The 24,732-nt window shown below is 42.4% G+C and overlaps 1 protein-coding gene across 4 annotated transcripts in view; it reads left to right on the top strand.

The window, feature by feature from the left end:
* The window catches only part of FMNL2 (formin like 2), a 319,145-nt gene that overhangs the window by 270,698 nt on the left and 23,715 nt on the right, over nt 1–24,732 (top strand). For 3 of the 4 annotated variants that reach the window (XM_039219406.1, XM_039219404.1, XM_039219405.1), the window contains exons 10-15: nt 11,533–11,607; nt 16,222–16,332; nt 18,757–18,906; nt 21,169–21,270; nt 23,176–23,488; nt 23,828–24,034. In XM_039219406.1, coding sequence (XP_039075337.1) covers nt 11,533–11,607; nt 16,222–16,332; nt 18,757–18,906; nt 21,169–21,270; nt 23,176–23,488; nt 23,828–24,034 — 958 coding nt within the window. The remainder of the gene's footprint in view (nt 1–11,532; nt 11,608–16,221; nt 16,333–18,756; nt 18,907–21,168; nt 21,271–23,175; nt 23,489–23,827; nt 24,035–24,732) is intronic. The other variant, XM_039219407.1, reaches the window with a different exon arrangement.

The raw sequence follows: 24,732 nt of genomic DNA, 5'->3' as shown, positions 1-24,732 counted from the left end.
CAATCTTGTAAGACATTTTACTATTAGAAACCCATTCATCTGCTTCTTCAGGTTTCGAGTTTTGAGAATTCATCATCTTTGTAGAAATGAAGCTATTCTCTAGTAGTAAAATCTAGTAGTTCTTCAACTTGTGGCCTCAAGACCCACATTTTTTACATTAAAAACCCACGTTTTTACATTAAAAAATTAAAAAAAAATTTTTTTAATGTTTTTATTTCTGAGATAGAGACAGCGTGAGCAGGGGAGGGTCAGAGAGAGAGAGAGAGAGAGAGAGATACAGAATCCGAAGCAGGCTCCAGGCTCTGAGCTAGCTGTCAGCACAGAGCCTGACACAGGGCTGGAACCCATGAACTGTGAGATCATGACCTGAGCCAAAGTCGGATGCTTAACCGACTGAGCCACCCAGGCACCCCTAAAAAATTTTTTTTAATTAAAAATGTTTTGGTTTTTTTTTTTTTTTTAATTTATTTTTGAGACAGAGAGTGAGCAAGCAGGGGAGGGGCAGAGAGAGAGAAGGAGACACAGAATCCAAAGCAGGCTCCAGGCTCTGAGCTGTCAGCATAGAGCCTAACACGGAGCTCAAACCCATGAACGGTAAGATCATGACCTGAGCCGAAGTCGGACACTCAACTGACTGAAGCACCCAGACACCCCCCCAAAATTTTTTTTCTTAAAGTTTGAGTAATCTCTATATCCCTATAGTGTGGGGCTTGAACTCACAACCCTGAGATCAAGTGTCACATGCTTTGTGACTGAACCAGCTAGGCATCCCAACATTCTTGAAAATTATGAAGGATCCCCCAATTTTCTCTTTATGCAGATTATATATTATATTTACTCCATTAGAAATGTAAGCAAAAACTTTGATACTTATTTCATTACATAATAGAGGGGTACCTGCGTGGCTCAGTCGATTAAGCATCTGACTCTTGATTTCTGCTCAGCTCATGATCTCACAGTTTGTGAGTTTGAGCCCCACATCAGGCTCTGTGATGACAGAGTGGTGCCTGTTTGGGATTCTTTCTCTCTCCCACTCTTTCTGCCCTTCCCCTGCTCATGCTCTCTTTCTCAAAATAAATAAATAAAAACTTATAAAAACTAACATACAGACTTATTACATATTAATGTTATAAAAAATCTGTTTTTCAAAACTTTAAAAAAAAAATCAGTGACAGGGGCACCTGGGTGACTCAGTCAGTTAAGCGTCTGACTGGCTCAGGTCATAATCTTGCAGTTTGTGACTTCGAGCCCCATGTCAGGCTCTGTGGTGACAGCTCGGAGCCTATTGCCTGCCTTGGATTCTGTGTCTCCCTTGTTGTCTGCCCCGCCTTAACTTGTGCACGTGCTCTCTCTCTCTCTCAAAAATAAAAGCACATTAAAAATTTTTTTTCTAGATGAGTGACAGTATTGGCTGTTTTAGTCATCTTGGGGTGCCATAACAAAATATACACTGCATGGCTTTAACAACAGAAATGCATTTCCTCACAGTTAGGGAGGCTGAACTTCCTCATGCCCGCATGGCTGGGTTCTGGTGAGGGTCCTTGTCTGGCTTTCTGATGCTGCTTTCTTGCTGTATCGCCAGATGGTCTTTCCTAGAGAGAGGTGTGTGTGTGTGTGTGTGTGTGTGTGTGTGTGTGTGTGTGTGTGTGTACACGAACGTGTGTACGAACACACAGGTCTTTTTCTCTTCTTCTAAAGCCATCAGTGTCATTGGATTAGGGACTCACCCTTATGACCTCATTTAGCCTTATTTACCTGCTAAAAGCCCTGTTTCCAAATACAGTTGAATTGAGGGTAGGGCTTTGACACATGAATTTTGTGGAGACTCACTTTAGCACAGTTTAGTCCATAATAGTGCCATTACTTTATATTTTATACAGTTTTTAAAGTCTAGTGTAATAGATGGCCACTGTCTGCTTCTGCATTCAGTTGTGTTGTTTTGGTCAAAGTAGTTGAAGAGAATCCAGCTCCACACAAGTGCACAGATGGAAAAGGAAGTATTTTAATAGCATTTTCAAGTAACAGTAGATATAGTTTTTTGAAACTATACTATACAAACACCGGACAGGTAGTAGCTTCTTAAAGGTTAGTTACAAAGTAGAATCTGAAACTGTATTAATGAACTTCTGTTAACTTTAAAATTTATTTGCCTGTCTTGTACCTTGAATGAATGCCCAGTTTGTAACAACATGCAGTAGTTAGTTGGAAAATATCAATTCACTGAATTATTCAGATCTTCTAAATATTGGCAGATTTCATCATGCAGTATTTTTTTTAAAGAACATGTTATTATCACCACCACTTTCATCAGAAAAATCTTTAAATATTGGAAGGGCTGCCAAACTCATGGTGAATATAAGTTTCCCAAAATTCTCATTTTTGCTTGAAAGCTTAATTTTTGTCGTTGCAAACCCATATTTTCAGTTTCCTTCATCCATTTTCAAGAAAACTTGCTGCCAAGGTTTTAAGTCTTAATAACTGTGGTGTGTTAGTTATTTTCTTTCAAATAAGAATGAAAAAAAAAAAAGGCTAGATCATCTTGAAACTAGAATAATCACAGAAGTCCTTTTCCTCAAGAAAGGCATATCTTAACAAATAGCAGACGTACTTTATGCAGGCTTTCCATTTTGTTATATAGAACACTAAAAAGGTGTATGTTCACTGGTCAAAATGGAATAAAATTAATAGTTTTCATTGCATCATCAAGGGTATTTTTTAAATTAATTTTTCAATTTTCCAGTATAGTTAACATACAGCATTAAAATGTTGTCATTTGTACAATATATTGATTCAGCAGTTCTATACATTATTCAGTGCTCACCATGATAAATGTACTCTTAATCCCCTTCACCCATTTCTCCCATCCCCCCCACCTCCCCTCTGGTAGCCATTTGTTTATTCTCTGTAGTTAAGGATCTGTTTCTTGATTTCTCTCTTTTTTCCTTTGCTTGTTTGTTTTTGTTCTTAAATTCCACATTGTGAGTGAAATCATATGGTATTTGTCTTTCTCTGACTTATTTTGCTTAGCGTTATACTTTTTAGCTCCATCCATGTTGTTGCAAATGGCAAGATTTAGTTCTTTTTATGGCTGAACAATAGTCCATTACACATGCGTGTGCACACACATACATATCTTTATCCATGCATATACTGATAGACACTTGGCTGCTTCCACAATTTGGCTATTGTAAATAATGCTGCAATAAACATAGAGGTGCATGTATCCCTTTAAATTAATGTTTTTGTACTTTCTGGGTAAATACCAAGTAGAGTGATTACTGGATCATATGATAATTCTGTTTTTAACTTTTTGCGGAACCTCCATACTGTTTCCACAATGGCTACTCTGGTTTGTATTCCCATCAAGAGTGTAAAAGCGCTCCTTTTTCTCCACCTCTGTGCCAACACTTGTTGTTTCTTGTATTGTTGCTTTTGCCATTCTGACAGGTGTGAGGTGGTATTTCATTGTGGTTTTGATTTGCATTTCCCTGATGGTAAATGATGATGAGCATCTTTTCCTATGTCCGTTGGTCATCTGGATGTCTTCTTTGGAGAAATATCTGTTCCTGCTTCCTGCCCATCTTTAATTCGATTTTTTGTTTTTTGAATGTTGAGTTGTATCAGTGCTTTAGATATTTTGAATACTAACCCTTTATCAGATATGTCCTTGTATCAAGGGTATCCTTAAGGGAAACTGGCTTTTTAATTTTGTCGTAAATGGACGCTGATGAGTGCAGTGATTACTGTAATACTTGGTGCCGCTGCCTTGAGTTGTGCCAAGGCAGCCGTGGTTTCATTCACCCACTGTTGCTTCTGCACCACTTTGGTCTACTCTATGAAAAAGGCAAGTAACTCCTTAGTGTCCTTGTAATCATAGTTCTGACCGCACAGACTCTGTGAAAGTGCCTCAGAAACCCTTGCACCCAGAACCATATTTTAAGAACTGTTTCCCAAATACACTGTCTGCTCTCTTTCTTTCTTTTCTTTTCTTTTTTTTTTTTTTTAAATGTTTTATTAATTTCTGAGAGAGACAGAGAGAGACAGCGCAAACAGAGGAGGGTCAGAGAGAGAGGGAGACATAGAATCTGAAACAGGCTCCAGGCTCTGAGCTGGCTGCCAGCACAGAGCCCGACGCAGGGCTCGAACCCACGAACCGCGAGATCATGACCTGAGCCGAAGTTGGACGCTTAACTGACTGAGCCACCCAGGCGCCCCCTGCTCTCTTTCTGCATCAGGTAGAAGTGATTCCATTTAGATGAGAGTAGGGTCCTCCTGTTAGAGATTCAGGATTAGGGCACAGCACAGAAGAAAGTGGAGGAGATGTGGAATGAGAGGAGGGAGCAGTGGAGAAACCTCAGGCATTTGCCTGTTTGTGCACCGAGGTCTTTGATCTAGCAAACAAAGAGTCCTTGTTTTCAAGGGCTCGGAATTCATTGCACATCTTTGTTAGATTTAGTTTGACTTGTGATTCGGGAGTGAAGAGGGCATGGGTTGACATCTGCCTCCCGAGCAGGCCCTGAGATATGTGGTGACAGTGCCGCAGGGTTTAACTCCTCTCCTGTGCTCTTGGTACAATTCAGTGAATGTGCAGTGACCACTAGAAAGTGTCATTGTGTCCTCTCTCTTCCCTTGCTGGGACAAATTGGATATACTCTAAAGATGAATCTCTGAGGAGAAATGAATGAGAAAAGGATAGTGTTAGGCCTCCTTCTACTTTAGAGGAATCTGATGGGTCGTTCATCCCAGAGAAGACTGAAGGCTTTTTCTTGTCATATAGTACTCAGGTAGCTATATAAATACCAGTCTCTCTCGAGCTGCAGTGTATCCTGGTCTTCCTGTAGGAATTGAAGCCTTGAAAGAATCTCTGTATGTTCTTACAGCCAAGAGATGTGTCTTGTATTGAAGCCAGAAAGTCGTCAGACATTAAGAATATTTCTGGAAGATGTCAGTTATGAAGAACTGTTACTATGGAGCCCTACTCTCTAGAATTTAGTGAAGGTCATTTTTGTTTAAGGAAGTGATAAAAATGCATTTCTCATTTACGGTGTGTTTCAACAAGTTATTCTTTGGGTCTTTACTAGCGCTTTGCTTCTTTGTCAGGATTCTTTTTTTTGGTACAGCAAAACACATACATGAAAAGTAAAAGGGTCATCTGGATGTTTTGTGTCGCTTGTGCCAAAACGTCTGGATATTTGGAAACATCTGGAAAAGTGGCGAAGTTTTCGCAAGGGTGATTAGCATGATGTGGATAAAAGCCTTTGCTCCTACTCAGATGTTTACCGGTTCAACATTGATAGAAATATTGTATTAATTTATGGGGAAGGAGGATTGAATAGACTGTAGAATGCGTTCTGTTGTTGAGCTTTCCCCGTAGTTTTCTGTGGAGTGAGATAAGGTTATTTAGTTTCAGAATGTTTCACGTTAATGAACATTTCCGCCTTTAAATCCCGGGAGACATGAGAGCCAACAGGAGGTCCAAGTGGTGTGCTTCTGACCCAGCAGCCAGGTGCTGTCAGTGTGTGAAACATCTGGGTACCTGAGCGGGGGAGAGGTCATCGACCTCTGAAAGCACGGAACACCCTGGCAGAGTAGTTTTCTGTCAGGACATCTTGGCTTCAAGTAATCCTCAGACCGCTGGCGCTCTCAGTGGAAGGTGAAAGATGCTCTTCACCTTGGACAGACTGTGAAACGACTGTTTACTTCATGCAGCCCTGAGAAGAAAACGGAACTTTTGTTCCTGGGCAGGCCCCGAGAAGGGTAGCGTAATCAGTCATAATAGACCGTGCCTCCTAAGCGGTGCCTTCCTGCAGGGAGCCGTGCGGATCACAGGGGCCTATTGTGAGGGAGAAAAAGAAAGCATTGAAGCAGGCACCAAGCAGCAGGGCAAGAAGGAAACACTTAAGCACAGGGCCTTTAATTTTTATATAACTAACCCAGAAGCGTATTTTATAGCCACCTCATAAGAGTCAGGCCTCAGTCTGGCCGCAGATTTTGTGTGGTGCGCTGGGAGCTGTTGCTGAGAAAGCCAAAGACCGTCATTGACCTTGAAAGGGGACGGAGAGGTGGCTGAAGGCCGGCAGTCTGTTATTTGAACATCTGGCTGGCAAGAATACTCTTTATTACAGGCTTTTGTCAAGCCATCTTTCTTCACTATTAGCTGTAAGGGAAATCCTCCCCTAACCCCTGTTCACCCTTCAAGACACTTTAAACCACTGCCTCTTTTGCATCCAGGGCCCCGGATTTATCCAAATGGTTTGGGACCGTGTTCAGAAATGTCTTTCACAGATGTTGGAGAGCAGAGTTGAGTCGTTTTTTGGCATGAGCTGTGCTTTTGCTTCAGTTCTCCTTGAAGTGAAAATGTATCTTGCTTGTCCTGGGTGTGGCCCGTATTATCTGGGCAGGGCAGGATTTATCTGCTTTACACCACCAGTGAGCCAGATGCCGAGATACGGCGCTTTGGTCCTTAGGTATGGTACACAGGGCCTGCGTAGCTGAGTGCCTCTCTCTCAATTTGGTTTGTGTCGAGCTTCAGGCTGGTCAGTTTGGGAATATCATGTTATATTGCCATGCCGAGATGAGAATTGTAGAGCTTCAAGATAGCAAGTGAGGGATTTTTTTTTTTTTTTCAAACTTTTATTAGCAATGAAAACCTTCAGTGAAGCTTTTTTCAATGAACTCGTATCAGGCAACCCAGTAAAAGAGAGCAGAGCTGGATAAACGAGGACAACAGTCCCCAGAACCTTTCTTACTTGTGTTTTTCCTTTGCCTGCCGAGCTCCCCACCTTGGGAGCCCCCAAGTATTCCTCTATCACCCTAAGGCTTTCTAAAAGCAGCCTTGAAAACAAGAAATAGAACGTAGGGCTCTCAAATTAATGGATGTGACAATGTAAATCTAGAGAGGTTCACCAAGTTGTCCAAACTCCCAGCAGAGTGGTGCAGAGCTGTGACTTCTGACCCAGGTCTTATGGTCCCCTGCTTGGTCCTGTATCTGCCCTCATATCTCCTCATCCTCATCAGTGTTAGAGCTTCAAGGTGCAAAGAGGAGTGGATGCTAGGCAGGACCTCAGGGATGGGTGGATGTTTAAGTAAACTGAATTCTGGGGTCCAAGATCCGAGCTTGAAGGCTTTTGCTTTTCTATGTTAAATCAGGGCCAGGGTATTTATTCACATGAGACTGATTTATAAATGAAGGCGCCTGTTCAGTTTGCAGCAGCGTAATGCTTTTCCAGGGCATATACTTTTATCTTCCTGCCGTCGACTTCATTTCTGGTAGCCCTGGCTGCCTGTAGTGGAAGCCTAATTCCTGGTGCAGTATCCCCGTGCACGAAAACCTTCTCTGCAATGTCCTCTGCTGGCCTTTCTGTGGCTGCAGTTTCTTCAGTTTGCTCGCTCCCCCGCTTACTTCAGTGGCGTCTTGTCGCTGATACAGGAAATGGGTGTTAAAGCCAGCAGGGGAATGAGAAACACCATTGATTATATGAAAGTCCAGAAATGACAGATTTCAGTTGCCACAGAACAGTTTTCTTTTCTTTTTTTTTTTTTTTTTTTTTTTTTAGCTTGAAACTTCTCAGATCCTACATTGTCTGGTCTTTGTTGGCAGATGGCAGATCTCCGCAGGAATACATAACGTTCAGTAATACGTACATGCAGATACATTCCTGGCTCTTATGTACGTTTTGGTGAAGTCCTTGTGTGTATCCCCTTGAAGGCCAATCAGTGCGTGGATTCTGAACATAACTAAGACTCGGCATCTTGTTCCTTTTATCTTCCCCATTTTCTAAAACCATGTCAGTGTCAAAGGAGAGAAGAGACACGTTCAGCCGTGATTGTCCCATTTGAACGAAGTGTGTGGGGGTGGTCCAGATGTGAGCGGTATGAGCTGAGACGGCTTTCCTTTGATGCCGAACACAGCTTTACCAACCTCCTCCAAACACATCTTCCCATTTCCTGTGGGATTACGGTATACACTTGTTTAATGATAGCTGAAGTATTGTAGGAACAAATGCGAATCTGGTTTGCATGCTTCCTTTCCTTCAGCAGAAATAAAGGGGGCCCCTGGAGTCCGTGCTGTTCTCATGGAACAGTGTCAGAAAATACCACCCTGAATTCATTAGTCGAGATTGGCAGCAGAGCTGTCGGCCTGAACCTCTCCAGAGAGGGGCTTGGTGGAGCTGATAGGAGAGGCCCTTCTGGGTCTCATGGTGGGTGAGGAGAGTGGCCCATCAGATAATTCTAGCGAAGCTCCCTGCTGCTGGCATCTCTGCTGGCAATATGTTTTTTGTGTATTCGAATTCTTTTCACCAAGTTCACAACAGCTGTAAATTGGAAGATATTAAGTCTATTGTTTTCGACAATTAAAGGTATTTCTGTTTCCTAACACACGTGTTCTTAGCATGGATTTGTCTCTTGACAGGCTGCTCTCTAAAGAAATGCATATAGTCAAAGCTCTTAATGTCTCTTTCAGTCCTGTCTCCTAGGGCACTCTGCGGTTTTTGGGATCTTTACCCAGCATGAAATTAATATTTCTTCTAGTTTTGATGCATTCTTTTATTTTTATTATGTTTATTAACAGGCTGTGAAGAGTTTTGCTGTCCATATGTGCTTTTCTCAGCCACATAAAATCCCTTTTTTCTTATGCCTTGCACACAGTCCCTGATTATTTGGGAGTTGCCTTATTATTCATTGTACCTATGCAGAGACAGTGGGTCAATTCCTACTTCATTCCCATGATACTCACTTATGGTAACTGTATCTCCGTATTTATTGTGAAGTCAGAGATCGAATGAGTTAATCATCTAGTTACCTGATTTACAGTTGGTAGTCAGGTTGAAGTTTAGTCTGCTGGTCCGTATTCTATAAGCTACTGGTTAAACAACCACGAATACTGGATTCTATAAGCTGCTGGTTCAATAGCCACAGATTCCTAGTTCTATTGTGGAGATTTTTATTCAGTAGGTCTTGATTCAGATCCAGAAATCTGCCATTTTTAGAAGTTCCATGGAGGACTCTGGTGCAGGCACATCAAGTATATGTCAGGTGTCATGACTGTGGTTTTTAGCAAGAACATTTTTCATCTGTTGGTGTCTCAGCTAAGAAGATAGTTTAAGCCATTCCCAAATTAAGTAATATACATTTATCTGCATATTCTGGGCTGTGTTGGAGAAGGAACATCAGTCAGGCTGGCACTTGGGGACCTGGTTCTGACTTCTGCATCGACTTTTCATCAAGTTATAGATACACGTCTAGGTATCTGTCTCATTCGTAAAGAGAGGGCACCAAGCACTTTCCAGATTCCTGACATTCTTTGGTTTGAAGGGTTTTGCGTGGTAGGATATGGATTCATCATCACTGTTCATCGATGGCTGTTGCTTCTTCTAGTTTATTGAATGCTAGCTGCTCAACAGACCATTAGTTGCAGCTTCTGGTTGCTAGTAGCTGTTCGCAGATTCAAGACAACTTCTCTTCCTTTCTCCTGCCACTAACAATCTCCCAAACCAGATTGAAGTAAACCATTCCCCTGGGAAACGAGTTCTTATGTTGGGATTTGTCTCAAAGAAAATTCAGGTTGTAATTCTGATCCTTTCCATATCCAGCCTTGGCAGTTTTCACCCATTGGGTCCTTTTTTGCAGGCTAGGGACTTTTGTGCCTTTGGGCACAAGATGTGGCTAATGTCATAGTCTAGGGAGCTGTGCTTGTAAGGCTTCAACCCACCCTCCCTTAACAAACCATTTGCTTCCAGGAATTTGCTTCATATTCTCCAGAGGGGCTGGCCGAGGCGAGTGGCAGAACAAAGTATCCCTGTAAACGTCTGGTTCTCTGCCTTTGTGGAGTTGCATCAAAATAGTCTGTAGTGCTTTTAAAATTGTGCATGTGCGTGTCACCTAGCCGCCCCCCCCCCTCCCCCCCGGTACTATTGAATCAGCCAGTGGGATTGGACTCGTGATTTTTAAAGGCTTGAATTTCAGTGCTCTCTCTGGAGCCTCCTTCTCTTCTCCAGACTGGGTTCCTGCACTGTTTCTTCTGTAACTATGTTTTTGTTAAGGCATGTATATATATGTGGAGAGTTGTTGTCCGAATACAGTAAAGTGTGGTCTGCATCTATTGAGAAAATTAAGTTGCCTTGAGACTTAGCCCTCAGAGGCCGAAGGCTTAGCATTCCCAGCACACGGCTTCGGTACAGGCATTACCGCTAAGGATTTACCCGTGGTGCCTGTCTACTGTGGGCTGATGGTTCTTTTTTCATCAGTGTGATGGAGAGTGGGAAGTCATCCTTTCATTAAGTGTCTCTTCATATAATTAGTCATTTGTCCTTTTTTCAGTGTAATGCAACAAATATTATTGAGACCTTACAACATGGTAAAAGCATTGTTCTAGATGCTGAAGTTGGTGTGGTGAACCAAACAGACAAAACTGCTGTCTTCCTGAACCTTCCTGTTCACTGAATATATATTTATATGGGATTTAGCATGACAGAATTAAATGGCTGCATTATAGCATTATGAAACATCATTTTAGGGGAATTTTTCAGGATCATCTTACATACATTCCTATGATCACAAATAGAACCAAAAAACTGAACTAAGCATATGAAACCCGGATTAAATTAAAAACGTTGAGACCAGACAGAGACTGTCTTACTAACACTACAGGTAGCTCATGGATGTTCAGGTACATACTTTCTGAAGGCAGAAAGAATAAACCAGTGGGCTCCAAAAGAAAGATTGCTAAGGGCACTGGCAGAATTAAAGTTTATCCTTTGATTTGGGGAATAAATCTCCAGAGAGTTCTTAGTTGTTACAAGTCTTTCTTTGACTCTGTATTTTTAACTCCGTGTAGACCCAGATACTTCGGGGTCACTTGAGTTCATAGTAATTTATCTTTCCCTTTCACCTGTTCAGTGAAAACATTAATTGGAGCTGAATGTTTCAGGCCTCTGGGGTGCTACTTTACAAGTACCTGCACATTTCTGTACTTGTCTTAAATGGGTTAAAGAACTTCCCAAGTGTCTACTATAGTACTAGGTAATTTACTGCTATAGTATCTACTTCGTAGTTTATGTTAAAATCATTTGATTTAGTTGTAATGGGAACATTTTCAATCTGCTTTTCAAGGAATTTAAATACTAAATTGTCCAAATCTTTTAGCATACCTGTTTTAAAAGTGCTTTTGTAAAAAGGAAAATGGGGTGGTGGGGTTTGTTACAGTTTTCCTTTTTTAAACCATAACATTCTGGGATTCTGAATGCAGGCTAAAAAATTGTTGGACTGCAAAGATAACCAATGAAAGAAAAACACATTTCACAAAGATTTCAATATATCAAGGGAACATTGAAAAGAAAGCAAGGCTTAGCTTTAGGGCCTGGCTCATGTTGCTATTTGTGACTTAACCAGCTTAGAAGAGAAGTTAATAGTATGTGAGAGAGGCAATAAAAAGATATTCTGGAAATAATTATTAATGCTAAAATTCCTGCATCTAATTTTAGAATGCTTATGTTTGGCATTTCTTTTGCATGATGAAAATGTGTATTTCAGGTTTGCGGAGAAAAACAGCGCTTTGAGAAGTTGATGGAACATTTCAGGAATGAAGACAATAACATAGATTTTATGGTGAGTTATTCCAGTACCACATTACATTCAATAAGGCAAGCTCCGTTTCTGTGCTCTTTTTCCTAAATCCATTTAAATTTCCATATGATACATATGTGTGTATGTATGTGCATATAAATGTTACAAAGGACAGAAAATTGAGTGTAATGTGCTATAGATTCAATCTAGAATGTTCTTCACAATCTGCGTTGTCCCCTTACAGTGTTTATTTCCAGTTTTATTCCTCACGCACATACGGTACTAAAGGCCCAAAGTACTAATTATTTATAGCAAATAAATGATGAAGCCATACCTTTGGGAAAAGGATGTTAACTCCTGGTACATATACCTGCAGTTGCCAGCTTTAGCTTTCAGTAAAGCTGCATAAGGATCCTGAAGATGGAAATCAAGAATTTTGGGGTGCCTGGGTGGCTCATTTGGTTGAGCGTCTGACTCTTGATTTCAGCTCAAGTCATGATCTCATGGTTCGTGGGATCAAGTCCTGTGTCATGCTCTGCACTGACAGCTCAGAGCATGCTTGGGATTCTCTCTCTCTCTCTCTCTCTCTCTCTCTCTCTCTCTCTCTCTGCCCCTCTCCTCCCCGCACCCACACGCACTGTCTCTCTTTCAAACTAAACATGGAAAAACAAAACTAGAATCTTGCCATTTTTCCTATTATATACCTCAGCCAGTGGCTTTCTCCAGACTGACTATTCTCAAAGACTAGAGTGCATTGGTTTGTAGAATTGACTACACGTATCCCCCAAATTACCTTACGGGAGTGATTCCTGCCCCCGTCTCTTTCCTGCCCTGGGAACTCTGAGGGCAGAGTTAGACTGCGGGTCTCTTTAGCAGGGTAATTCCCATGTAAGGGCCTGTGGTTCAGCGGCAGGACTGTCATCTTCAAGTATGAACAGCAAAAGGAATTTGAGAACTGCTGAATTCAGATACTTAAATCTTCATCTTGGACTGAAGATGGACTCTGCCACAGACCATTTCTAAGACCAATCACCCGTGGGTGGGTCCAGATCTGCAGGCCTTCTTTGACCCAATCCAGTTGACATACGCAGCTCTTGTGCCCGGGAGATCCTACGTGGGCTTTGTCTCTCAGGTCATTTCTAGCTTGGAGTAGGTATTCCAGTCAGTTCTTAACGTCGTGAATCCTTTAAACCTGCATTTAGGGTACCAGGCACAGTTTTCATTTGAATTGCTTTAGTGGCTGTAAAACATGAAACAGAATTTTGGAGATTTCTAATCCTTTTATGTGAATCTTTTTTCTGGGTCCTTAAATTTTATATGCATCCTAGCCCTCAGGTCCTTCCAAAATTGGTGAGAATGATGAAATCCTATATAGAGAAGCTTTGCTGTTCCATGAAGCATGTTACTTGCTGTTTAAAAAAGCAAAAAATGTGAAACAAGGAGTGTTTTTACATTGGCTTTTTAATTTAAACATTTTTTTAAAATTTATTTTTGAAAGAGACAAAGTGCAAGGGGAGAGGAGCAGAGAGAGGGGGAGGCACAGAATCTGAAGCAGGCTCCAAGCTCTGAGTAGTCAGTGCAGAGCCTGACATGGGACTCGCACCCACAAATGGTGAGATAATTACTGACCAAGCCTCCCAGGCGCCCCACACGTTGGCGTTTTAATTTTGTTGTTAGGATTTTGGGAGTGTTTAAGGCCTATGTTTGCACTTGTGGTAAATATGTGAAGAAGCTGTGCCCAGGCTCACTGTGCCAGATTCTTTCCTCTGCCTTCTTAGAGGCAAGTTATTTGTTCCTGGAAGCTGAGGTTGCAGACTAGAGGCTCCCAGGCTGAGCCAACCTACAGGCTTGTGAGTTTAGTCTGACAGTCATGTCCTTCAATTAAAAATTTGAAAGCTGTATAAAAATATGGATTTCTGGTTCTTTTAAACTAAAAATTTCTGCCAACACTAGACCCCATTCTTGCAGAGTATCAGGTGCTGGACCCAAGCAGCATTTATGTATGTATGTATGTATGTATGTATGTATTTATTTATTTATTTAAAAGATCACATGTGTGTGAGAGGGGGAGAGGCAGAGAGAGATGGAGACACAGAATCCAAAGCAGGTTCCAGGCTCTGAGCTGTTAGCACAGAGCCTGATGCAGGGCTTGAACTCATGAGACATAAGATCATGACCTGAGCAGAAGTCAGATACTTAACCAACTAAGCCACCCAGGTGCCCCCTGGCCCCAAGTTTAGTCTCAAGATCCTCTTTCTAGTTTGCCATGGTCCACAGCATTCCTTACTGTATTACATGTGGTCTGCTTCACTCATTATCATACCTTGTGGATCCCTCTGCCATTTGAGTTTCTGCTGGAATTATGTTAATAACCCCTTTAAAATACCTGCACTGTTTACAAATGATACATTTCTTGTCATTTACTCATATGTACATGCATCAAGGAACCTTATTTAGAAACTGCTAATATACAGGTACTGCTCTCAGTTCATCTGTCACCTAGCAAATAGTTGCTTCTCAGGCATATCCTAAAACCTAACAAATATTCAGAAGAGAAATGGAAGATGCCAGAATCCCACCTGACCATCTCTTTCTTTTTTAAGCTCATTTAACCATAGAACCAGAAGTCATTTTTTGGTAAATTGCAAAAGAATCTCCTTGAATCAAGACAGTTAGCATATCTTCCAAAGATAGCCGGTGTATAACATATACTCAAAGGAGAGTTTAACCCGATAGAAACAGTTTGAAAAAAGATATAAGAAACTGGGAGGAGAGGGGAAGAAGGCAGTTTTCAGAGTAAATGTGAATCTTGATCCCTCACTCATTTTACCTCCTTGGAGTAGACTGCATTTACCCATAGAGGGAAAGCACTAGTTGGATTTTTTCACCATAAATAAACTGTCATTATTTTTATTTTTATTTTAAATCATTTTATCTCCTTGCACAGACTGCACTTACCCATAGAGGGAAAAGCATTATTTAAACATTTTCACCATAAACAAACTGTCACTATTTTTTAAAAAGTTTTATTTTTTTACTTTGAGAGAGAGAGAGAGGGCAGTGGAGGGGTGGAGAGACAGAATTTCAAACAGGCTCCGTGTTGTTAGTGTGGAGCCTAATGTGGGACTCAAGCTCATGAACTGTGAGATCATGACCTGAGCCGAAATCTAGAGTCAGATGCTTAACCAGATGAGCCGTAGGTGCTCCTAAACTGTCACCATTAAAAGCAAGATATGGGCACCTAGTTAGTTCAGTTGGCCACTCTTGATCTTGGAGATCTTGAGGTTGTAAGTTTGAGCCCCAGGTTGGGGGAAGGGAGTACTTAAAAATAAAACCTTAAAAAAAAAAAAAAAAAGGAAAAGAAAAATCTATCTGTTCAACTGTGTTTTGTTCTTTACCAAATCAGGGACTCATTTTCTCTGTGGCAGGTCTCAGGGCCACTGATGGAGTTGTGGGGAGAAAGTAGTAAATCCATGGCTTTTGTGGGATGGTAGCCGGTTGATTGTTTAAAACGGAAAAATGGGTCAAAGATCCTGTTACGATCTTGTTGGTATGGGGGGGCCCACAGTGAGATTTTAGAAGTGATTATCCTGTGGTACGATTATAGGTGGTTTGTAAAAATGTTCTTTTGTATAATAATTTTTCACATTTTCTGTAATAATGCTTACTGCAACTTATACAGTTTGTTCTGTGTACCCATAAGACTTTTTAAAAGGTTTTATTGATAGGTGGTTAACATAACATGTAACTTACCCTTTGTAAGTGGACAGTTCACCACATTTTTTGCATACATGCAGGGTTGTGTGGCCGTCGCTGCAGTCTAATTTAGAACACGTCGTCACTCCAGAAAGAATGACTGTCAGTAGTTACTGCCCATTTCCTATCCCCAGTCCTAGGCAGCTGCTAATCTACTTTCTGTCTCCACAGATTTGCCTGTTCTGGATATTTCATATGGAATCATAACATATGTGGTCTTTTATGACTGACTTGTTTCATTTAGCATAATGTGTTCAAGTTCATCCACATTGTAAGATGCATTGGTACTTCGCTGCCTTTTTATTGTCACCTAATCTTCCATTGTGTGGATATGTCACATTTTTAAATCCATCACTTGATGGATATTGTGTTTTTCCCCCACTTTCTGGGAAATAATAATATAAAACAATACAGTACTTATAAGTTATACTAATGTAAGTAATAGTGAATAATGCTGTTACTAACATTTGTGTTTGAGTTTCTGTATGGGTATGTATTTTCATTTCTCATGGGTATATATCTAGGAGCAGGGTTGCTGGGTCCTATGGTAACTCTGTCATGAATATTTTGTGGAACGGTCAAACTTTTTAAAGTGGCAGCACTGATTTATATCTCTGGCAGCAGCCAATGAGGGTTCCGCATTTTCCACCTCCTTGCAGTTCTTGGTATGGTTTTTCATTTTGATTATAGTCACCCTAGTGGATGACAAGGGCTCTTATTGTGGTATCTCTATGACTTTTGAATATAAAAAAATTATAAAATAGTTTTAAAGACCCAATGAAATGAAGGAAAAGGAGATTGGTAAGTGAACTTACATTTGTGTAATTGAAAGCATATGCCTATGTTCAAACCAAGAAAACAAGTTTCCAGCCATCTAACTCACTGGCACTTTCATTGCAGGTGGCCTCTATGCAGTTTATTAATATTGTAGTCCATTCAGTAGAAGACATGAATTTCAGAGTTCACCTCCAGTATGAATTCACCAAGTTAGGCTTGGATGAGTACTTGGATGTAAGTATAGCTGTGACCTTTGGCTCCAATTGTAAGCCTTGATGTATTGCCTACCTTCAAGATACACTTCCGCCATGACTGAAGAACACTTCAAGCTCTGTACAGTCAAGTCCTGTAGTACTGGTGAAAGGGAACCTATCCGGGTGATGCAATCTGCCAGGGAAACTGGAGTCTTGAGCCCTTCTGGGACCTCAGGCTGCCTTCTGCCAGCAGCCTCTTAGTGCTGGAGTCAGACAACCTCTTGTAGCCTCGCTGTAGCTCTCCTCTGCTCTTGAGCTCTCTTTGGGTCAAGTCTCATTGCACCCTTCATCTGGGCTGTTGGGCAGTCCACATTTTTGGTTACTCTAGGGACCCCATCTGGGCAGGGGAAGTCAAACCAAGACTGCTAAAGAGTGATGAATAAATGCTTAGAGCATAAAAAAATCTTGAGGAAATGGACACTAGAGACTTCCTCATGGAGCCGTTAAATTCTGGTTAATGCATTTGTGGCTTTAGAAGTTCTACTTTTAAGTTCTTGGTTCCTGAAAAGATCTAAAGTTTCTCTTTCTCTGCCCCCCCCCCCCCCCCCCCCCCATGGAAGTTCCCTGTAGTTCTTCACCTAAAAAAATAGTGAGTTCATGTGAAAATCATAAATGGACTTGAATAGCTGTGTGTGCCCAGGAAGTGCCTCCTGTCCTTTGACTCTTGAGCAGTTTAGTTTTCCCCTAGGTATGGCAGTGGTCCCCTTGAATTTGAAAGGCCACTAGTGAGAGGGCAAGAATTTTTGACCTCAATTTCAAATCTGTTGCTAGCCCTGAAGAAGAGATAGAAGTACATCCCTTGGTTCTCTAGATTTCAGCCACCCAAACTTCATCAGGGCTGAAGCCAGGGAATTACAGCTTACTGCGAGGCAGAATCCTAGCATTGGTTACTCTCTGAGCTCATCAGCTGGTTTATCAGACCAGCCAGGCTGCCCATGGGTATACTGGCCTAATGTTGTCTAAGGACTGTGCTCTGGGAGAGGCGTGATGGATTTTCACTAAAGAGTGATTTGAATTGTTTTCTTATCTAAATAATCATGAATATCTTTGACAGACTATGGTATTGAGAGGTTTTTCCTGCTCTGTGGTCAAGGTTTCTCTATCTTCTTTCCCTACATGCCCTAGGAGTGGCAGTATTTGAGCGGAAATTGAGTGTATAGATGGCTCATGGTATTCTGGATTCCATTTTGTGATGGTGGTACTGAGCCCCTTCAGGTCAAGGCTGTGATGGCAAATCCTAACACATCAAGCAGTGCCTGTTACTCATTGTGTACTTCGTGAGAAAACCTTCTTAGTGGCTTTCTCATTTCCCTTTCTAGGCTTCACCCTTATTCGGATGTCTTTTTCAGTTCATACCTCCTGAACTAAGATGGAACATACTCGCTTTAGAGCAAGCTATGTTGAAGAATTCCAGATTAGACCTAGGAGCAAATCCATCTTCCTGACAATTTATGTAGAGCCTAACTCCTCGGAAAAGTTGAAGATGTTTCCAAAACTCTGTATTTCTTTCATGTTTTGGTCTGTCTGTTCTGGACCCTGATAGAGGTGGTTAGAAGATGAATATTATAAGCACATAATAAATACTTCATTAGTTTACTGAAACTCAGCCTTGTAAGTAGCCATTGATTTGTTCAATAAATATTTATTGGTGTCATCTGTATGCCAATATTATTCTAGCCACTCATCTCCCCCAGGGGAACTCAGAACTTAGGTTACTTATAAGGAAGATTCATAGGTTACCTTGACCTCCAATTTCACCTTAAAGCTGGTTAACTTCCTTTGGATGCCTGGGTCTGTAATGCAAAGAGTGGAGGAAAGCTGCCTGATCTGTGCTTTGGGAAGCCCTGGACTCCTTATGCTGGGGCAGTATCTTAGGCAAGTTCTCATGGAGGGCAGATTCTAGCAGTTTATACTAAAGTAAGCCCATCCCCCCAGCTGCTACTTCAGTCTTTATCCCTGTCTTCTCCACTTCCCATCCAGCCTAATCCTAATGGGAATTACCATCTCTCCCAGACAAATCACACCTACTCTAACCACCTCTGCACACAGATGCCTCCCAAATTTGTGTTGCTTGGGACTGTAGCCCCTTTCAGAAGCTGCTCTTAATTTCTCCATTGTCCGATTTCACCTGTTTCAAAATGTTTCAGTTTGGAATAAGCCTACATGGGGACTGTATCTTTAGGGAGAATTAGGGAGGAAATGTGTATATATTTGGGAGAAGGTGTTCATCGTAATGTGATGGTACCTTCTTAGATGAACACTGTGTAATTCTCTTGAGGAGGATGCTACATCAGACCCTCTCTTGGAACAGATTGGACTCTTTGGAACAAATAGGCTGTTGTATCGTTAGGCTCTGTGTCCACAGCTGTGTGAACACCACCCTCTCTTGTGTTTTGGTTTTTAGAAACTGAAGCACACTGAGAGCGATAAGCTGCAAGTGCAGATTCAGGCTTACCTGGACAACGTGTTTGACGTGGGAGCTCTCCTGGAAGATGCTGAAACCAAGAATGCGGCCTTGGAGAGGGTGGAGGAGCTGGAGGAGAACATTTCTCATGTAACTACATGTTGGGAAAGGAAAAACTGGCTTTGTGTAACTGGGTGCCCAGCAGAATGAGTGGTAGCCATTCTGGCAGTACGGGGAAGGATTTAGAGCACAGGGATGAACTGCAGCTTGAGGTCGAGAGCTGCCAAGAGCCACTTGGGGTTCTTTCAAAGAAGGCATGTTTGTTACTTAAAACTAAAGGGAACCTGTTGCCTTGCCTTAGCTCACCTGCTCAGTTTCTGCTGAGCCCAGATATCCCGGCCCTCTTACTTACGGACACCAGAGGATGAGGTGATGGGTGCCACATAGAGGGGAAATGGAACTTGAACGTGTGAATTTGGGCTGATGTGAAAAAGTCTCTTAGCCTCCTATTCTCCGAATATGTCATTCTCCGAATATGTCTTCTACCACATGTGTTCACACAAGCCCATGGAGGATGGGTTCTAGCACTTTGTGCTAAAATAAGCCCTGCAGCTAATAGACCGCTATCTGTGTCTTCCCAGTCTCCCATCCAGTGTCCCTCGGTGGAACTACCATTGCTACCCAGACAAGATACCATGCACTTCAACCTCTTTGGAAGTTTGGATTTATTTTTTCTTTAAAGTTTGTTTATTTATTTGAGAGAAGGGGGAAAAATGAAAAGGAACAGAGGGACAGGGGAACAGATGATTCAAAGTGGGCTCCGCACTGACAGCACAGAGCCCAATGCGGGCTCGAACTCCTGAACCATAAGATCATGACCTGAGGTGAAGTTAGATGCTTAACCAACTGAGCCACCCAGGTGCCCCTGGAAGTTTGGTTTGATGTATCAGTAACTTATATTTTCACTCCTAGTCTTCTGAATAGAAGTCATGTTCTACCGAATGTGTCCCCCCAGGCCCATGGATAGGGTGATCTTGTTTCTTCATGATGCCCGTCTTCCTAGTCCTGCCTTACGGTTACTCATGTTCGGTAAAAATTCATTTCAGCTACAGGCATTTTCAAGGAAATGAGTGAGCACTCCCTTAAAACCTCTTCTTTGAGGAGTATCCTGTTGGTAGCACATGAACTCCAGCTCAGGGCAGGGGCTCACTTTTTTTTTTTTTTTTTGAGGGATTTTTCTTACCACAGACTAAATTGAATATGAGTCTAAAGGCCTTCAGAGATTGTCCTTTTGTTCATCCATTAAGCAGATACTTGAATAGCATAAGAATGAACAGAAAAATGATGCTTCTTAAAGACCTAAGCATTGTGAGGACCAGATTCTTTTGTTGAATTCTGCATGACCGTGTCCTTGGCTATAATTGAATTGTCTCTTTTTAGAGCCATATTTGTTTTTCCATTTGAATGGCCCACTTATTTCTCTCTATATTTTCTTAGTTGAGAGTATCATGTGTGCTTGATATGCCCTTCACCTTTGTCCCTCATCTGAAAATGGGCCCTTCATGGCCGTGGTTAGGCCAAGTTGGTGAGCCAGCTGTTCGCCCCCACCTTTGTTAAGTGCCATCCTGACCTGCATGGCCGCTTGTCTAGGAAGGGCATGTATCGGCCTTCCCCTTAAAGATTTGTATCCTGTTCTGAACCTGATCAGCATTTTAACCTCCACCCTTCCTCCTCACCTTGCCTCCCTGGCTTTCTTTACTTGTTTTCAGTGAGATGCGAGGCATCCAAAGTCATTCACTTTCAGAGTCTTGGGGGAAGAGCAGTTACTTAACACATGGCTCCCACTGTCTTCCTCTTGAAGCCTCAGCCAGCCCCGCAGAACTGTACTCACATAACCCACTTTGGTAGCAGGCCGCCTGTTTGTTTGAACTGCCCCTCCAATTGACTTGTATTATTTGGGTTAGTTTGGGTCAAAATGAGCACTATTCTTCTTTAAAAGCTGGTGCTCTGTAATAACAGAACCAAGTTTTCAGGACTGATACCTTTCAAAAGCTTGTGCCTAACGGCCTTTTCGTAGGGAAGGAAAGGTGAACTTCCCCGCTTGCCGTGCCTCCTGCTCCCTGCCCTTGCCAGCCCCTGTGGAAACTGAGGGAGGTACACTGTGTATGTTGAAACACTAAGGAGCTGACATATGGGTTTTATTAAGGATCGTCTATAAATTATTAATTCCTATTAGAAACAAATAGGTATTCAGAATCATATTATAAATATTCACGTTTCCAGAAAAACAGCTGGCGGAACACATGCAGGACTCTGGGCCCCGTTAGAGCTCCACTTTCTGAGCACCGAGGACCTGATGCGAATGGTCGTGTGTTGTGGTGGTGACACAGCTTCCCTTTTAAACCTTTGCAGTTGTCTGAAAAGCTGCAGGACACGGAGAACGAAGCCATGTCCAAGATCGTGGAACTGGAAAAGCAGCTGATGCAGAGGAACAAGGAGCTGGATGTCGTTCGAGTGAGTGTGCTGACGGCAGCCGCCCAGACGGGCATTGTGGGGAAGGTGTTCCTGCTCTAGTAGAACGTGGAATATATTCATGTCAGAGGAACGCACTGATGTAACGTATTTATTGGAACCATTTCAGAGGCGATACTCAGATGAGAAGTACACATAGTTAGGGATGGATACACATGTGTTTGCAATCAGATGTTGGGGGCTCCATACTTCCTTATCACAGTTTTCAAGAGCAACAATATTTTCCCATCTGGACGGGTCTGAGTTGATTCAGTGGATCACCCATTTGCTTGGAAATAAAAACACGGCACGGATTTAATTCATGCCACTTATTTATTTTTACTAGGACTTGGGCTTCTTTGTATTTTTTTGCTTTGCTTCTACTTGAAACCAGATTTGGTGGTTGCCGTGGAAACAGTGAAATCACAACACAGGCGAGACCTAATGTCATTCACCAAAAAAATTTAACAAAGAGAGAGAAAAGGCAAAGCAAAACCAATCCATTTTATTATCAGATGATCCCAGCTATTTTATTTGGCCTTAGCATTGTTTTACCTTACGTGTCAGGTTTTTATGGAGTGCCATCCGTGTGTTTAGAATTGTACAGAACATAAAATCACCAACATGCCTGGAGGGCTTTCCGGCAAATGGCTTGCCCCTACACCATCGTTGATGAAATGGCACATTTTCCGCGATGCTTATCATGTCTGTGTGTGTTGCGTGATATTCTGACATGTCCTACAGTTAACTCTAGGAAATTTATTTTTTGGCACGCCGTCGAGACAGAGTTGTAGCATATGGACTCAATTCAAGTCAGACTCTCAGATTATTAATAATAGACAGGGTGTGAAGAATGTTTCCCTGCCTGCTGGAGGTTTGTGGTGAGAGATCACATGTACAAGACCCAGCACGTAAGTTCCAGAAAATCCTTTCCCTGAAACCTTGGTGAGCCCCTTAGAAAAGGAACGGGGACAGCCTTTAAATGGAAAGTTGTAACTTTTTTGTTTTCTGCTAAAAGCCTAGACAAAAATAAGTAATTAGTAGAAGGAAGCTTTGGCCTGTTGTGTGAACTGCATACCAAAAGGACAGTGTTACAATGATTGCTGTCCTGAGCTTGGTCAAGAGGGCATTGTGAAGGCCAGAGAAATCCATTCAAGAACAGTCAGCCCCTGGGTATTCATGAGTAGATTCTTCTCTGCTTTGCAGATTTTTAATCCCAGTCTGACTTCTATCCAAATCTGACTTAGGGCCTTTTGTCTACTGTTAGCCGATATGTGTCTAGGAGTTACAAATGAATTTTAAAACAAGTAAAAGGAAAACACGGTGCCTCACCAGAATACCCCCAGGGTATTCCAAAGTCAGCTATAAAATTATTTTTGGATCGTCTCTGCCTTGCTCCTCTCCACCTGCAGGGAAGATTGAGTTAGCTGTACTTAAGAATGGAAAGAACCATACTGGGGATAACAATTGCTGGTACATATTGCATGCATTACCAATGAACACTTGAGAATGAATAGGACTTTTATAGGAGGCTGAGCGCTATAGAATTCTTAGGTATATGTCAGTATCCTTCTTTTTCATTTTTTGGGGCATTAAAAAATTTTGTTTTCAACATTTGTTTAATTTTGAGGAAATGACAGTGTGAGCAGGTGAGGGGCAGAGAGAGAGGGAGACACAGAACCCAAAGCAGGCTTCAGGCTCAGAGCTCCGAGTTGTGACTGCAGAGCCCAACATGGGGCTCGAACTCTCGAACTGCAAGATCATGACCTGAGCCAAAGTTGGATGCTCAACCACCTGAGCCAACCAGATGCCCCTTGTTTGGGTATTTCTTTGATCCTCAATTTGCCAATCTGATGGTAGTATGGATGTCACATGAAGATAGACTCTTGACCGTGAACTCTTTTGCAGGAAATCTACAAAGATGCAAATACCCAGGTTCACACATTAAGGAAAATGGTCAAAGAAAAAGAAGAAGCCATTCAAAGACAGTCTACCCTGGAAAAAAAGATTCATGAACTGGAGAAACAAGGGACCATTAAAATTCAGAAGAAAGGGGATGGGGACATCGCCATTCTGCCAGTTGTGGCTTCTGGCACGTTGTCCACAGGGTCAGAGGTGGCCATGGGTAACTTCGTGGGACCAGCAGTGGGGGTCGCCTCCTCAGGCCCCCTGCCCCCTCCTCCCCCACCACTACCTCCATCATCAGACACACCTGAAGCAGGTGAGAAACCTCCTTGGGAGAAGTGAGGGTAGTGTCTGGGATGTTTGTTTTTCTTATTTTACCTGCTGTCCGTTTATGTACTTTGCTTCTCTTGCATTTTCTTTTGCTCACTGATTTTAAAAACTTCTTACATTTTGAGGTTTAGGTTATAAAGCTTCATTTTACATATGCTGCGGTATATTCTTTATTTCTCAATGAGGAGATTTTATAGTCCTTGAAAAAAAAATCCTGTGTCCTTTTCACAATTTTGTTTTTGGATTCTTTATGTGCAGGTGACATCCTACAGGTGAAACTGTTCTCCTGTTTTGAAAGGCAATTTGTTTCTTCTTTTTTTGCTAGTGCAAAATGGCCCAGTAACGCCACCTATGCCACCACCGCCCCCTCCCCCTCCCCCACCGCCTCCGCCGCCTCCCCCTCCCCCGCCCCTCCCGGGTCCTGCAGCTGAGACTGTGCCAGCTCCTCCTTTACCTCCCCCCCCTCCTCCCTCTGCACCCCCGCTGCCTGGGACGTCCTCACCCACAGTGGTTTTCAACTCAGGACTAGCAGGTAAGAGCACGGAATGGAGTCCCAGGTACTTACTTGTGCAAGAAATACTCATTTGTGTTCCCTCTGCAGGCCTTAAAGCCTTTCTTTGAGAGTCCAGCCAGGTCTCTTGCAATCCCATGTATCTCCGCTATATCATTCCTGCTAAGTAGCCGGTAAAGACGAAGTTATGCACAGGAGGCATTTTTCTCTGAGTAGCTGCTGTTCCACTCTATCTAGCAGGGAGTTCTGATTCTCCAGTCTTCCCACCTTCCACTCTCCCCAGCTAGGAAAGGGAAGGGAAACTAGTGCCCTTCCTAGGGATCAGTGCATTTTCACGGGTTCATCAAACACCTGTGGACATCTGTAGTAGTCAGAGCTCTGACAGAGAGTCCTTCTGGTGCCCTCAGCTCTGTTCTTGGAAGGTACTTGCAATGCTGTTTTCAAGTGGAGAAAATCCCTCTCTGTGTAATTACCCGATGCAGGTTTCCAGGCATTTCTTCTGTGCATTTGAAGATACCAGAATTCACTATAGTGGAACTGAAGCTTCAAGGGAAGATGTTGCCAAGAACAGGATCTCTTCCCTACCTTGAAATGCTTCCATATAGCCTGTGCTGCCCTCCTGCTAACCAGGGTAGAAGGCGGCACCCCTCACCAGAAATAAAACGGGGCATGTGGGGGGTGAGAAGAGAGCGTCGTTCTAATGCCTTGAAATAGAAGTT

Source organism: Hyaena hyaena, unplaced genomic scaffold (genome assembly GCF_003009895.1).
Source record: "Hyaena hyaena isolate Hyena2069 unplaced genomic scaffold, ASM300989v1 scaffold_817, whole genome shotgun sequence".
Lineage (NCBI taxonomy): Eukaryota > Metazoa > Chordata > Mammalia > Carnivora > Hyaenidae > Hyaena > Hyaena hyaena.
The sequence above is the reverse complement of the archived record's forward strand: the minus strand, read 5'-3'. Positions and strand labels throughout refer to the sequence as shown.